General features: G+C 40.0%; 1 protein-coding gene across 2 annotated transcripts in view; it reads right to left on the bottom strand.

Annotated features, from left to right (window-relative positions):
• Positions 1-17,136, bottom strand: part of COL4A4 (collagen type IV alpha 4 chain) — a 155,593-nt gene that overhangs the window by 33,793 nt on the left and 104,664 nt on the right. For both annotated transcript variants that reach the window (XM_054549909.2, XM_063713074.1), the window contains exons 32-37: positions 15,326-15,433; positions 13,999-14,180; positions 13,082-13,145; positions 10,480-10,554; positions 6,375-6,482; positions 5,456-5,563 (exon numbers count right to left, since the gene is read on the bottom strand). In XM_054549909.2, coding sequence (XP_054405884.1) covers positions 5,456-5,563; positions 6,375-6,482; positions 10,480-10,554; positions 13,082-13,145; positions 13,999-14,180; positions 15,326-15,433 — 645 coding nt within the window. The remainder of the gene's footprint in view (positions 1-5,455; positions 5,564-6,374; positions 6,483-10,479; positions 10,555-13,081; positions 13,146-13,998; positions 14,181-15,325; positions 15,434-17,136) is intronic.

Below are 17,136 nucleotides of genomic sequence, written 5' to 3' on the forward strand. Positions count from 1 at the left end.
GAGGGGAGTAATGTAGTAAAAAAAAAAAAAAAAAGGGGGGGGGAGAATATTTCCATGATGTTCATAGCTCTAAGGGACATGGCATCTCTTTTCTGAGGAAAGCCATTTCCAGATTCTTTTTTCTTATGAAACGTTTTACTTGCTATCAGTAAATATGGATATGAAATCCATATTCTTTCTAGTTCTTGTCATGCTACAGATAATATTCTTTAGGTTTTCATTATTTCAATCTTATATTACTTTCCAACTAGGAACTGGGTGTTCTCCTTTTAAAGGGCATATGTACTTAAACTTTTAAGTCTAGGAATCAAGCCATTTTATTATTATGATGATGATACTTTAAGTTCTGGGATACATGTACAGAATGTGCAGGTTTTTTACATAGGTATACATGTGCCATGGTGGTTTGCTGCACCCATCAACCCAACATCTGTATTAGGTATTTCTCCTAATGCTATCCCTCCCCTAGCCTCTCACCCACTGACAGGCCCCAGTGTGTGATATTCCTCTCCTTGTGTCCACGTGTTCTCATTGTTTAGCTCCCACTTACGAGTGAGAACATGCGGTGTTTGGTTTTCTGTTCCTGTGTTAGTTTGCTGAGAATGATGGTTTTCAGCTTCATCCATGTCCCTGCAAAGGACATGAACTCATCCTTTTTTATGGCTGCATAGTATTCCATGGTGTACATGTGCCACATTTTCTTTATCCAGTCTATCATTGATGGGCATTTGGGTTGGTTCCAAGTCTTTGCTATTGTGAACAGTGCTGCAATAAACATACATTTGCATAGGTCTTTATAGTAGAATGATTTATAATCCTTTGGGTATAAACCCAGTAATGGGATCACTGGGTGAAATGGAATTTCTGGTTCTAGATCCTTGAGGAATCGCCACACTGTCTTCCACAATGGTTGAGCTAATTTACACTCCCGCCAACAGTGTAAAAGCATTCCTATTTCTCCACATCCTCTCCAGCATCTGTTGTTTCCTGACTTTTTAATGATTGCCATTCTAACTGGTGTGAGATGGTATCTCACTGTGGTTTCGATTTGTATTTCTCTAATGACCACTGATGATGAGCTTTTTTTCATATGTTTGTTGGCCGCATAAATGTCTTTTTTTGAGAAATGTCTGTTTATATCCTTCGCCCACTTTTTGATGGGGTTGTTTCTTTCTTGTAAATTTGTTTGAATTCCTTGTAGATTGTCAGATGGATAGACTGCAAAAATTTTCTCCCATTGTGTAGGTTGCCTGTTCACTCTGTTGACAGTTTCTTTGCTGTGCAGAAGCTCTTTAGTTTAATTAGATCCCATTTGTCAATTGTGGCTTTTGTTGCCACTGCTTTAGGTGTTTTAGTCATGAAGTCTTTGCCCATCCCTATGTCCTGAATGGTACTGTCTAGGTTTTCTTCTAGGGTTTTTACAGTTTTAGGTCTTATGTTTAAGTGTTTAATCCATCTTGAGTTAATTTTTGTATAAGGTGTAAGGAAAGGGTCCAGTTTCAGTATTCTGCATATGGCTAGCCAGTTTTTCCAGCACCATTTATTAAATAGGGAACCCTTTCCCCATTGCTTGTTTTTGTCAGGTTTGTGGAAGATCAGATGGTTGTGGATGTGTGGAATTATTTCTGAGGCCTCTGTTTTGTTCCATTGGTCAAGATATCTGTTTTGGTACCAGTACCATGCTGTTATGGTTACTGTAGCCTTGTAGTATAGTTTGAAATCAGGTAGCCTGATGCCTCTGGCTTTATTCTTTTTGTTTAGGATTGTCTTGGCTATGCAGGCTCTTTTTTGGTTCCATTTGAAATTTAAAGTAGTTTTTTGTAATTCTGTGAAGAAAGTCAATGGTAGCTGGAATCAAGCCATTTTTAGCATATGTTTAAGTTAAAGTTTAAATCTGATTGAACACAAGCAGGACGCAAAATCCATATGGCCTGTTCTAGCAGAGCAAACAGCTTTGAGTTCAGCAGCTGGTTTGTTCAAACAAGATAATCAGTCCCCTTGACTTAGTTAGAACATACTGCAAATATTTAGTTTCTCAGTTCAAAGTGTTTCTGCTGGAGTGTGGTTCATTTTTATATCAGCATGATAAGCTGCAACAATGAATTTCTACTGCAGATGTTTTAACTTTTCGGAATGTATTTCACTGTTTTGTTTTGTGTTGTGGTTTTTAAAGACCAGTTGTTCTCTGAGCTGTTTGAAGTGAAACAGTGTCACTGTATGGTGATGGAGCACCACTGCAACATCTGTCTGTAGGTGGTATGAACATGGGAAGTAATATGTTCATTTCCTCACCTTCTCTTTTTAACACACTATTTCATAGCACAGAATTATGATGTGATTGGAGATTAATTTTGGGGTGATTTTGTTATGGATCAAATTTATTAGCTATTTGTTTTGTTTTGTTTTGTTTTGTTTTGTTTGAGATGGAGTCTTGCTCTGTCGCCCAGGCTTGAGTTCAGTGGTGCAATCTCAGTTCACTGCAACCTCCGCTTCCTGGGTTCTAGTGATTCTTCTGCCTCAGCTTCCCGAGTAGCTGGGACTACAGGCACCCGCCATCACGCCCACCTAATCTTTGTATTTTTTTTAGTACAGATGGGGTTTCGCTATATGTTGGCCAGGCTGGTCTCGAACTCCTGACCTCAGCTGATCTGCCTGCCTCAGCCTCCCACAGTGCTGTGATTACAGGCATTAGCCACCACGCCGGCCAGCTATTAGTTTTGTAATAGCATGCCATACTGAAGTTATGTGATAAATGCAAACAAATTCAAGGGAAAGAAGAATCAACAACAGTGGCATGAGCCCTGTCATTTTGACCAAATTGGGTGTATGTTGTTAAGCCACCAAGACACTTAAAAATCCTTGCTGTGTTACTGAACTGGGAGGGTAGGAAGAAGTGAAAATGCAGTAGGAGTGGTTAATGATGACAAATGTTTTCTTTTGGTTCTTTATCAACTGTCTTCCAGACACAAAAAAGTGTCAAAGAATACGCCATGGAGGCTGTAGAGATGGTCAGAGACAGGAAATGGCCACAATCACCACAGAAACTTTCAAAATAACAGAATGATCATTTTGCCTGAAATCCTAAATTTATCATGAATTGCTGGAATTCACATTACTCAAAGTGTCAATGAAGATGGAGAACAGTACAAAGATGTCTTGTGAAGGGAACTTTTCCTATCAAGTTATGTGATTGCATGAAAATACATGCGTATACCAACTCTTCAACATAAATGGCTCCTGTCTCCACAGAATTGCACCAAGTAATACCTATCACACTATAACTTCTGGAAAATTAGAATTATTTCAAAGCCATCCAATGAGTGAAGAGGGCAAAGTGTGGGAAAATCGTATTTGAATTTTCAAAACAATAAAAGGATTAATCCCAGAAGAAGGGGTTTCCAACTCAGTACCTTCCGAAAGGAGGTACTTTTTATTTTACCAGGATTTCGTATATGTATGAGTCAATGAGCAAAGGCAGGTGGAAGGAGAAGGGAAGAAGAAATAGAGGAAACCTGGTTACAAGACTCTACCAAGTAAGCTGGAACCACCAGCTGTTGGTTCAGATAAGGACTGCAACCTCATAGCTACTAGCTCAGATATTCATTCTCCTATTTGTCCATTCATTCATACCACCAACCAACATACTTGTTATTGACTGGGTCTCAAGGGTATATGAAATGTCCTCGCTTTTTAAAAAATCATACTCCATTTGATGAGAAAAACCTCCAAACAAATGTGATACAACATAAGGGTTATGCTAAAGATAAGCCCAAAAATACCCATAGAAAAAATACTTTTTCTTTTTTTTTTTTGAGATGGAGTCTTACTCTGTTGCCTAGGCTGGAGTGCAATGGCACGATATTGGCTCACTGCAAACTCCACCTTCCAGGTTCAAGCAATTCTCCTGCCTCAGCTTCCCGAGGAGATGGGATTACAGGTATGCACCACCACACAGCAAATTTTTATATTTTTAGTAGAGATGGGGTTTCACCATGTTGGCCAGGCTGGTCTCGAACTACTGACCTCAAGTGATCCGCCCATCTCAGCCTCCCAAAACGCTGGGATTACAGGCGTGAGCCACCACACCCGGCCAAAAAAGTACTTTTTCTAAAGCAGAAGAAATGGACTGAAGAGGGATTGATACCATGGATGAATGTGAGGGCATAAAGATTTGTTAATGACAAGTATTTTATATTATATTGTATTGCATTATATTATATTACAACCAGACTTTTATAACCAGTCCACTATTGCCTTTACAGACCAAGAAATTCAACCCAGAAAAAATTATTCTTGATCGAACAGAGATGATGAACACTAATTACTCTATATCTGTAGCACCTTATTGTTTTCTCTTCCACTTATCATGATCAGTAAATATATATTCATTTCCATATATATTATTAATGTCTTTCTCTCCTGCCTTACTGTCACAGCTCCATGAGGGCATGAAGCAGGTCTATTTTCTTCAAAACTGTGCACCCAGCATCTAGCACAGAATCTAGGACATAGTAGGAGCTTAACCATAGGTGAAGAGAATACATGAATAATGGGCCTGAACATCATAAAAATCATTTGGCTAAATGCCTTCAGAAATAAGATGGTAGCAACCGGGTGCTCACATCCGAGCACTTTGGGAGGCCAAGGCGGGTGGATCATTTGAGGTCAGGAGTTTGAGACCAGCCTGGCCAACATGGTGAAACCCTGTCTCCACTAAAAAATACAAAAATTAGCCAGGCATGGTGGTGCGCACCTGTAATCCCGGCTACTTGGGAGGCTAAGGCAGGAGAATTGCTTGAACCTGGGAGGTGGAGGTTGCAGTGAGCTGAGATCGCGCCACTGTACTCCAGCCTGGGTGACAGAGCAAGACACCGTCAAAAAAAAGAAAAAAGAAAAAAGAAAAGGAAGCAAGAAAGAAAGAGAGAAAGAGAGAGAGGAAGAGAGAACGAGAGAAAGAAAGAATAGGAAGGAAGGAAGGAAGGAAGGAAGGAAGGAAGGAAGGAAGGAAGGAAGGAAGGAAGGAAGGAAGGAAGGAAGGAAGGAAGGAAGGAAGGAAGGAAGGAAGGAAGGAAGGAAGGAAGGAAGGAAGGAAGGAAGGAAGGAAGGAAGGAAGGAAGGAAGGAAGGAAGGAAGGAAGGAAGGAAGGAAGGAAGGAAGGAAGGAAGGAAGGAAGGAAGGAAGGAAGGAAGGAAGGAAGGAAGGAAGGAAGGGGAAAGAAAGAAAAAGAAAGAAAATGGTAGCACTACCATTCTCCCTGGTAGAAGGCAGGTCAGCTGGCTGTATGGGCACTACCTGCAGCCCTGGCTAAGGAAGAGTAGGAAGATGCTAATGGCACCTACGGAAAAGAGTGGTATGACCAAGAGCAGGGTCACTCACTGGTACAGGAAAAAAACACCATCAATTTGCCCTCACTGGGCTGCATCTTTCTTGTGGGATGGGCTTCCTTTTGACTTACCTTTTATTCCCGGAGGACCTGGTATCCCTGGATCCCCCTGGAGGCCTCTTGGCCCAGGGTCTCCCATTTCTCCTGGCTGTCCCCTCAGCCCAGGCATCCCCTGATCACCTGAGGATGACAGGGAAGTTTTGCAGATGGCCAGATAATAAATGAGTTACATTCACTGTGAAAGTCATCTATGTTCTTAATATATGGGTCTCATTACTTTTTCTTCCTATTTATCTTAACTCTAGGGAGAAAAATACATTTAAATTCAGGAGGAGAAAATACACTTCCAAATGAATGAAGTTGCCAATTGTAGTTTTAAACTTTCTCTTTTTTTTCTGAATTGGCAGGAGAAGTATCCACTAAAATACTGTGCTGTAAGTGTGACATCTGCCTTAGGTCTAAAGGAGGAGAAAACAAACAAACAAACAAACAAACAAAACAGCATTGTGAATGGCAAGGGAAATGCAAAGGGCTAGAAAGGAGCTGCTATCTGGGCCAGGCACAGTGGCTCATGCCTGTAATCCCGGCACTTTGGGAGGCTGAGACAGCCTCCCTGAGGCCAGGAGTTTGAGGCTACAGTGAGCTATGATTGTGCCACCATACTCCAGCCTTGTTAATAGAGTGAGGCCCTCTGTCTCTAAAAGAATAAAAACTAAAAAGAAAGGAGTTGCTACCTATCTGACCATTCCTTTGTGTCTGGTGCCATGCTAGGCACTTTACAGGTGCTGTCTTAATCTACTCCAAGTCACTCAGTGAAACCCACTAGCTTATAGGTGAGGCATAGGTGAGCTTAAGTGACCTATCCAAAGTCACAGGTCTGGGAAATGGCAGAGCCATATCTGAATTTAGGTCTAATTAAAGACTGGTTGTTTCTGAAACACTCTGAGACAGAAGAGTGCTCAGGAAGTCTCCAGATTTCCTTTCAAGGTACCTGGGCACCCTGGTGGTCCAGAGGAGCCAGGTGGCCCTGGCCTTCCGGGTGATCCTCTGGGCCCTTGAATGCCAGGCAAGCCCTGCTCTCCGGATGCTCCAAAATGCCCTAAAGAAGGAAAGATCAAACATCTGAGTTGCTGTTTGAGACAGTGAATCTGTAAAATCACCAAGTTCAGCCCACCCTATTCTTTTCTATCCTTACTTTTTTGGTTTTAAATAGTTTCTATTGGAAAGGAAAATAACATTAAGGAAAAATTGATAACAAAATGCCCATAATCCCACCAGTTTAACACAATTCTCCATATGTACATACAAGTACAGATAAACCCACAATTTTATATTCTGATTTTTAAAATTAGTGTTGTATCATAAGTAATTTTCCAAGTTTATATTGGTTTTCCTAATTATCATTTTTCAGTAAATGGCCAACAGCTTTTTGAGTCAATCTTAATTAAATTAACTAATTCAATTTTCTTTTACTATTGGCCATTTAAGTTATCTCTCACTCTGCTGTTATCCATAATGCTCTTTATACATCTCTTGTCCATTTTTTTCTCCTATTAAATTATTTCCTTAGGAAAAGTTCCTAGGAGTAGAATTTCTGGATAAATAGCATGATATTTTGGTATTTTCAAATGCATTTTAAATGCTGAAGTATTTTAAAGTACATCACACCGTAGTGTAACTCCATCCCTAAATACTTCAGGAGGTAAGAAGTCTGAAAAATAAGAATGTTTTTCTACATTGCCAAAATAACATTTTCACAGCCAAGAAAATTAATAGCAAATTCCTAATACCATCAAACATTCATCCTATACTTGAATCCCCCCAATTCTCCCCTTAACGGCCTTCACAGTCGGTTTGTCCACACCACGTTCCACCCCAGAATCACCCATGACATCTAATGGACAGGTCTCTTCAATTTCTAAAAATTTAAAACTGTCCTTTTCTTATGACAGTGACTTGCTGCAGAGCACAATTCAGTTCTTCTCTAGTTTTCTAGAACAGACCATTCAACATTTGTTTCTTGATACAGGTTGCCAGTAGTTTGGAGTAAGTGCTGCACTGACTCACACCACCATCTGGAACCCACCCACACAGCTCCAAGAGCATGCCGTGTTCTTACTGAGGACATTTTAGTTTGTTGGCCTCTTTTCTTGCTAATTTATTAAAGATAAAATGATATTTCAGACACTTGAAATTACATTTCTTTGATTACTAAAGAGGATGACTGTTTCCCCATGTGTTTATTTACAATGTATGAGTTTAATGCATGTTTATGGGATAAACCAATAGTGTGTGCTGAAAATCAATGGTTGAATCTGCACATAAAATATATGTCTCTGTATTTACAAACCATGCTGGGGGGGGCTACAGTCATCATTTATTATAGCACACAGGAAACAAGCTTTTGTTAGTCTGTACCTGTTCCCTGATTGAATTTAACATCTATTAGTCTCACTATGTATTATCTTATTTATCCTGAAAACATTCCTACAGTAAAGTAGCATTATTCTCATCTACAAACGAAAACACTGAAATATTAAAAAAATCTTGTCTCCCAAATTTTGTGGGGTTGTGTTAAGAACAGAACTTCTGAGTTAATTTGCACTATATTTTCTCTCTGAATAGAGTGCAGAGTAGGTAGAACTGAACCCAGGATAATCACATATAATCCCAAGACCAGCTGCAGATCCATGCCTTCTCATGATGCTCATTCAAGTTCAATGCAGCTTTCTCCAGTCAATGGAAATAGTGTATTAAGTAAACTCTGTGCTGGTGAATAACATATAATATAATTTAAAATTTCTAAGCTGAGGCCATGGCATATGGGAAAGGGGCCAATTTAAATGGTGGCAACCATAGGAGAACAGGCAAATTCGGCCAAGGCAAACTTTCTGAAAAAGTCAGCCTAAGTGTAAAATCACTCAGGTTTACGATTTTTAACTTAAAATACTAGGTAACATCACAGGCCCCCATTTTGGACTACCCTGAGCTTATAAAATCTTCCTATCTTTGGGGTTTACATAAAAATACCAGTAAGTATGGGAAAATGTCTTCATGTTTTGCTGACTGATGATGATGATGATGACAATGATGATCATTGCACTTTATATTTGTATAGTTATTTTCAGTTTCAGTTTCTTTCATTTGATCCTCAGGACAATCCTGCAGCATGCACAGGGCCAGTTTACAGGTGAGGAAACTACGCTCAGAGAAGATACTCTCAGCTTACCCAAGACCACAAGTGAAGTAATAATGGAGGTTGACTTTGAGCCACTGATTTTTCCCTTCTGAGGATTCTCACTTTGATATCTGTAATGAACTCCCATAATGCTGACCTCAAAACTATTTTCCCCATCAAATGTATACTTCAGTTATACCGTTCAGTTAAAATATTATACTATCTAGGCTGGGCACAGTGCCTCACACCTGTAATCCAAGCACTTTGGGAAGCCAAGGCAGGCAGATCACTTGAGGCCAGGAGTTTGAGACCAGCCTGGCCAACGTGACGAAACTCTGTCTCTACCAAAAATACAAAAATCAGCTGGTGTGGTGGTGCACACCTGTAGTCCCAGCTACTTGGGAGGCTAAGATTGGAGAATTGCTTGAACCCGGAAGGTGGAGGTTGCAGTGAGCCAAGATCATGCCACTCCACTCCAGCCTGAGTGAAACAGCAAGACTCCATCTGAAAAAAAAAATACATATATACATATATATACGCTATCTAAATATATTTGTTCATGTCAGAGGTGAAAGACCCATAGGAAAGAGTGGGAAGAAGGTGGGAAAGGTAGTTTGTGCCACTGTATTAACTTGTTTTTGTTAGACTTCCATTTTAGTAATCCTACAGTATAAAAACAAAGAAAATAAAATTTCTCATATAGTTCTGCTCAGAAAAATCTAATATTCTTTCTGTTATATGAAATGAAACACAGCTATTGCCAGAGGGAATTTTAAGGTAATGCACAAAATTATTAATATGAGGTGTTTTAACTTAAAAGGTACCCATCTAAACACAAACCTGGTTTCTAACCTGACCACTATTGGCTGAATGCCCTGGGGTATAATTTATTTAACCAGGCATCTGTGGATGGACATTTATTCTAGTCAAACAATGCATATTCCTGGGCATGCATCTTTGTATACTTCTCTGATTATTGACTCCAGATAAATTCCTAGGAGAATTCCTAAGTCAAGCGATATGCATATTTTAAATATTGATGCATTTCTATAGGGTCCAGAAAGGGAGTACCAATTAATATCTCCAACATTTTCTGAAACATAAATATATATGAGTACAAATCAATAGAGCATCTGTCCTAAGGCTACTTTCCCCTTTAGGTGTCCTGTTCTGTTGGCTTGAACTCAAATAGTTTCCCTTTCCCTGTAAAGCATGGAGTTGTGCATAACACTGGCACCCCCCTTCTGCTGTGGGTCATCTAATATAGCCAGTTGTGGCCTCAACTGTCACAAGAACTCAATGGTGCATCACAATCCATTCTGAAGGATTCCATGTTAATTATTATTGAGAAGCAAAATACTGTTTAAAATGACTTAGATTTCTTGTTGGTGATGAGGTTTATGTTTGCTTGATTTGGTTTGATTTTTAGTAAATTAAAATAGATTCAATGATAGCTCAACAATGGCGCACCACTTACACTGGCATGTGCTTTTCTCAGTAGAAAGAATGAGCTGGAATGACAACCTGCAGCTGTAGTCATTGTGAGTGATTATTGCGACTGCATCATTTTAAATGATAGACGGTGCAAAATGGTCCAGATTTTAATTGTTTGCAATATTCATTTTTGAGTTTGCCAAAATGTGGGCATGCCTGGGGAGTTTATTATTGTGTCAACATCATCGGTCACGTGAGCCATGATGGAAAAATGATTGTGAATCCCTAGTATATAACCCTGGTGCTCTTCTAGGCCAGGCAAGAAATGCTATGGAAGTGTTTATATATAACCCGTTTTATCTATACCTTAATGCATAAAGGGGGAAGAAAATATCGATATGATCATTGCCAGCTAGAAGTAATTGTTCTGCTTTTCAAACTAAACTATTTTTTTTGTTTTAGTAAGAAAAATATGCAGCTATACCTGGACATCCAGGGCTACCTGGCTCACCCTTTCGACCAGGTGGACCAAAGTGACTGGCAGGGTCACCTTTGTTTCCTGAAAGGGATAAAATGCATGTGACATTATTTTAGACAATTTAATTTGGTCTCATACAGGTGACAATAACGTTTATGGTATTTGTCTGTATAGCTTATCTTCAGATATTTTAGGAGAGTATTTTTAAATACTTTTATTCTAAACAAGTAGAAATATAGATGCAAGATGCAATTTACATAACACACACACACACACACACACACACACACAGTTTTAGAATACATCACAATCATAAGGATCTCCAGGTATTGATAAGTTTGAGTTTTTAAGTCCTGAAGAAGTTTTCAAATTCAGGTTTCTATTTAAGAAATTATTTGGCACTGAGTGACTATATCCTTATGTTTGAGAAACCAAAAGCAAAAATTGTAACTGTTTTGGCTGCTGCAATCATATTTCAAGCTCTTTTATAAGGCAGCTCAACTCAGTGTCCTTGCAAAAAGAAAATCACAAAGGCGTACTGCATTGATGACAAGAGATGGCACATTCAAAAGCCACTGTAGGCCATGACTCCCACAGTCCCACAAAGCTACTGGACACTCCATAATGCTTCCAGGCACAAGGACCTACATTATGGTTGGGAGCCAGTTTGAAGTGGAGGACTCAAAATGGAGTGGGAGGAAAGGCAAGAAAATAGATGGGGTTTCAAGAGAATTAGAGAGGTAAGTTAGATGTATCTTATAGTAATTGCCCATTTACACCCCTTTCTAAAGGAGTTCCACCAGCACCTTGTGGAAGTCTTTCTCCTATCTGATTTTACTCATAATAATGGCCAATTGCTTGAGGAGTGGGATTCTGGCCCATTCCAGGTCAAACAAGTCTTTCCTTGAGAAGATGGAATAAGAAAGTGAGAATTTGAAGTCCTTGGCTACTGGAGCAGAAACCAAAAGCATTATCATGAGTTGTCCTGATGTAGAACATATTGGAGTACAACCCAACATATCCAGAAATATCTAGAAAAGATACTGTGTAGAGGGAGATGAAGCCAGTTGGTAGACAGGTAAGTAAAAAAATAGACCATGGGAAAAAGTGAGAAACCATGGATTGCCTAAGGGCTAGTGTCCCTTTAGCTTTGGCAGAACTATGTCTCCTATCTGTGGGATCCATGAGACATCTTTGACTCCAGGTATCTTGAGTGCATTTCAATTCCTTGTAAGCATGGCCCAATACAAGCATGAAGGAAGTGAGAAGAGGTAGGTTTTTACTGTGAAAGAATGGTAAAGAGACTATAATAAATGTATAGGTAAGCAGAAAAGGAGTGACTTCTGAACCCTGAAGTTATAAAATATCAAAATCAAATATAAAACGTTTTCCATTTGTAACCATTTCCCAAGAAGGGATCTATATTATTCTTAATGAAGAAATAAGCCCACACAGGTCATGTTTCTTACAGCATTTAGCATATTATTTATAGAGTGTCTCTCAAAGTAGTAAGACAGAGGATTGCAGGTGGTTCATTAATTAGTATTTTATATTTTAAATTTCTTTTAACTTATATCAAAATAAAGGATAACTGCATGTTAACCTGTGAATTTACAGCTAGTTAGGCTAAGGCTAAGGTTAAAAAGGTAAATCATTTTAAAGTACATTTAAAGAAAAATATTAACCCAATGGTATACCAAGATAGTAAAACTATTAAAGGTTTTATGCAAACATTGCAACTAAGATATCCTGCTCTTTGTTTGTTTACTTGTTTGTCTGAATAAAGGGTTAATGAAGCCTCTCTTTTACTAGAATGTTAGGTGTGTTACAATACAGCGCTGTTTGTGACACAAGGTAAACTAAGGCCCATGTGGCCAAATCTAGCCTGCGCCAATTTTGTAAATAAACTTCTATTGGAAAACAGCCACACTCCTTTGTTTACATATAGTCTATGGCTGCTTTCACACTATAACAACACAGTTGAATAGTTATGACTGAGACCATTTGGCCCAACAAGCTGAAAATTGTTATGATCTGGCCCTTTAGGAAAAAAATATTTTGCTGACCTTGACTTATATTAAAAAAAATAAAAATAAAAAAAAATAACCCAATTGTAAATTACACCTATCTTGGGACTTCTTAAGTGAACTCTTAGCACCTGCTGGAAAGTCATGGCTTTAGCCTCTATGTCCTAACTGGGACTCTAAAAGCTGTACTTATGGAGTCCTTAGAAAAGATACTGGCTCCTGTGGGACATAGGGTTTCTAAGCCAAGGTGGGCACTGCCCACTGACATGGATCTGTTGTCCTTGCAACTGAGCTGTTACTTGAGGGGCTGCAGTCACTCCATGGACTGCTGCTGGGACTCTCACGGAGGAGGAAGACACGAAGAGCCTGCAGGCATGCTGTTTTCTATCTGATACCCTTGGATCTGAGTGACAACTGTAGAACATTTGGATCTTGAGTGTTTGACTGTCTAAGAAGAGCCCCTTGGGTGTTGCAGTTTCTTTGATACACTTTGCTTATCATGTAAAAGGCACTTGTTTACAATGTTATAAACACTCGGGACTATGCATTTGACAGATGGCTTCTGTATCTCCAAACCATACCTTTAGGTCCTCTTGCTCCATCAATTCCTGAAAATCCAGGGGGACCTGGAGAACCTGGCTCACCCTGAGAGTTTAATGAAACAAAAGGCCTTAATCAGATTTCAAATACAAATGGCACATGCACAACATGATCCAGTTATAATTTTCTGTAACTAATTTGGTTTTTGTAATTTGCAGTGGTAATGAAAATTGAAACACATTGCAAGCCTCCCACTACATGTATCTAGTTTTTCAAAGTTGATATAGCTCCTCCAGAATTAGGGTTCTCAGTCACAACTGGTAGCATCCCATTCTCTACACTTGGTTGTGAAACAGTAATTGTGTTACTAATTTGAATTTTAAATTACAAATAAATAAGTTGATACTAAATAAAATAGTATTATAAGTCATAGCATATGAAAGACTTTGCAAATCCATTTCATTCCAAAAGATAGATAGTGGGTTACGTGTTTTCCAGAAGTATAATGTTGGCAACTACACATATTGTACCTCCTGGATTCTGAAAGGGTATTTTACTCATGGTTGTGAAGACGAAATATATTGAAAGCAAAATCTGCGATATCTGAAACTGGAAGACTTTAAAGACAGGATTTGGGTGATTTTTCAGGACGACTTTCATTCCAGTAAACCAGTGGTCATGGGGCAAGTCTTCATGGGTGGTTTAAACCAGGTTGGGAGATAGCAATTATGTGACTTGGTCCTCTATGTTAGGGGAACCAGGCAGGAGCACTGGTCAGAAATGTCAGTTTCATCATGGCCTTCTAGAAGGCTCTATTTTCTCCCTGGGCTACACCTTACATTCTAAAAGCCAGTGAAAGGGCAATGGTATATTCGCTGGCAAATTATAGCTCCTTACAGACATCCTAAGAACAGAAAGGTTTTATTGTCTCTTCCCCCACAAAGCAGTAGCCCCTTACCTGGTCACCTGGAAGTCCTGGAAAACCAATGAACCCTCTTAGACCCATTGAGCCTGGAGGGCCTGGGGGTCCAGGAGGCCCTGGCTGACCTTTCTCGCCAGGTTGCCCTCTGTGAAATCCAGGTGGTCCGTATCTTCCCGGCTCTCCTCTTCTCCCTTGCATCCCGGGAGTTCCTTTATCACCTAATGAAGTTGGAAGTTTTACAGGTTTCTGCTGAAATTTTGAGCTAGGTAATAGTTAGGCTGAGGGACCTGGTCCTACTTTTAGGAGATAAAGCCAAAGGTATTGAGGATTCTGATTCCTGCCCCAAGCCGCTTCCTGATCATTTCTGGCTTCAGTGACCTCACTGATGAAAGAAGCTGCCTGGGAACATCTAAGGACTATCAGAGGTGGGAGGGAGCACACAGGATTATTTGCTTCAGCTGCTTATTTTACAAATGAAGAAGCACTTACCCAGAAAAGTTAAAATATTTGCCCTCTAACAACTAGCTGAGAGAAGCCAAGATGAGCACCTCATGCAGACTAAGTCTGACTTTGGAGGAGCACACAAATGGGGTTGTCAAAAATCCTCTTTCTGCAATGTTTCTGTGGACCATTAGCATGGGCATTGGGGCGTCTGTTAGAAAGGCAGGATCCCTGGCTGCCCCAGAGCTGCTGAATCAGAATCTGCATTTTAACAAGCTCTCCAGGTGATTAATGTGCTCTGAAGTTTGAGAGGCACTGGTCATAATGACTTGAACAGTCATTGTGCTATTCACTTTAAAACCAACTACCAAACCTGAAACCAGTATTTTATGTATAGCTCAGGTTGATCCTAGCTTAGAATATCCAAATCTAGGAATACACAGGAACTTCAGCTAAATTTTAGGACAGAGAAGCAAAAAATGTACCACAAGGTTTATTTGTGTTTATTTATAACTAAAAAAAATGGCCTTTTCTCACAGTGGTTCACGCCTGTAATCCAGCATTTTGGGAGGCTGAGGTGGGTGGATCACCTGAGGTCAGGAGTTTGAGACCAGCCTGGCCAACATGGTGAAACTCCCATCTCCACTAAAAATACAAAAATTAGCCAGGCGTGGTGGCATGCGCCTGTAATTCCAGCTACTCGGGAGGCTGAGGCAGGAGAATCACTTGAACCTGGGAGGCAGAGGTTGCAGTGAGCCGAGATGGTGCCACTGCACTCCAGCCTGGGCGACAAGAGCAAAACTCCATCTCGAAAAAAAAAAAAAGTCTTTTCTAATCTCTGTTATTGGGGAAAGTTGCCTAACACATGTGATCTGTAAAGACGTCAACTTATTTGATATGGTTAAAAACTCTAAGTGTTTACCTCTTTCTCCTGGGAATCCATCAACTCCAGGAGGTCCAGGTTCCCCAGGTGTTCCCTTTTGGGAAATGATAGCCATTTCTCCTTCATCTCCGGGAGGTCCTATGGCTCCTATGGATATTAATTATAAAAGAACAAAATGAACAGGAACATCGCACACATAATTTATCCATTACCACATTTCACTCCGAAATCACAAATTCCCACTTAACCTACGAAGCTGTATTTATGTAGATCACAAAATGTCACCATCGTTGGCTGATTTCCTAAAGGAAGGTCAGTCATCTTTTACATGCCTGACCTCACTTGTCCAGCCACAGAGTCTGGTGTACCAGGAGTGCTCACTGAATGTTTGCCAAATTCAACCAAACTGGTCGGGGTCTTCACTGAGGTTAAGACAGATTTGAAAAGTTCCAGTCTACAAAAAATGTCACTTTGTTCTTTAAAATTTGAATTTGCCCATCTTATATTTCCAGTTCCATATCTCCTCCTAGCCATCCTCTCTTACTTTCCCTATATTAAAAGAACAGACACTTATCTCAGTGTGGCACTCCTCACACTGACTTCTGAAAGGTAGGAAGGGCATACTGTACTTCTGCCTGATTTTGCAAACACTGCCCAGCTGTAGCAGTGTGCAGGCGTGGGCTCCTACCAGCTTGACGAGTGCCAGTTACCACAATTCAAGAACCCTGCAAGCCAGTTGTTAAACCATTGCTAACTTTAAATCAGCCGTGGCAGGAGTATTTATGCCATGACACTCAGCAAACACTATAAACCACGGTGCTTTTTATTATTATTTCAAAGAACTAGTTTACTAGCCCATCACTGGCGTTAGTCCAAATTTTAATTTTTAGTGGGATAATTGTATAGTAGCATAATAGCACAGCAAACATCACTTATCTAAGCTAGCAAAGAGTGACTCTTTGATTCCTTGATTCCACATAAATAATTTACAAGCTAGTAAAACAAAAAATTGTGGTAGAATCAATCAACTAAGAAGAAAAGGTAATTTTAATTCAATATGAGGCTACTTGCCCAAAAGGCCTTAAGGGCAAAAATCCTTGGGTCTGAAAATTGTCAAGTATTTTTTCTCAACACTGGAAAGGAAATACTACCCTTCACCCATTAGTGTCCCAGGACTAAGGAGTAGGAGTAAACATTTAACAGGGATGGGGACATAATATTTAAACCATTGGTCTCAAAACTTATTTTTCATAGTAAAGAAAACATTTTTTTCTTTTTTGGAGATGGAGTCTCGCTCTGTCACCCAGGCTGGAGTGCAGTGGCGCGATCTCTGCTCACTGCAAGCTCCGCCTCCTACGGGTTCACGCCATTATCCTGCCTCAGCGTCCCGAGTAGCTTGGACTACAGGTGCCCGCCACCACACCCGGCTAATTTTTTGTAGTTTTAGTAGAGACGGGGTTTCACTATGTTACCCAGGATGGTCTTGATCTCCTGACCTCGTGATCCACCCATCTCGGCCTCCCAAAGTGCTGAGATTACAGGCGTGAGCCACCGCACCTGGCCAGAAAACTGTTTTTTCAAATGAAGCTTGGGGAAACTCTACTCGTGGCCCAGATGAAAGTGGACTCATGGTAGTTCAGAAGTTGGCAAACTGCAGCCCATGGGCCAAATCCTTCCTGCTGCCAGTTTCTGTACAGCACATGAGATGCGAATGGTTTTTACACTGTGAAATGGTTGAGGGGTAAAACTCAAAAACAAGGTAATATTTCATGGTGTGAAAATTATATGAAATTCAAACCTTAGTATCCATAAATACCATCTTACTGAAAATTGTATTTTATGTTTGTTTC

This window comes from Pongo abelii, chromosome 11 (genome assembly GCF_028885655.2).
Source record: "Pongo abelii isolate AG06213 chromosome 11, NHGRI_mPonAbe1-v2.0_pri, whole genome shotgun sequence".
Lineage (NCBI taxonomy): Eukaryota > Metazoa > Chordata > Mammalia > Primates > Hominidae > Pongo > Pongo abelii.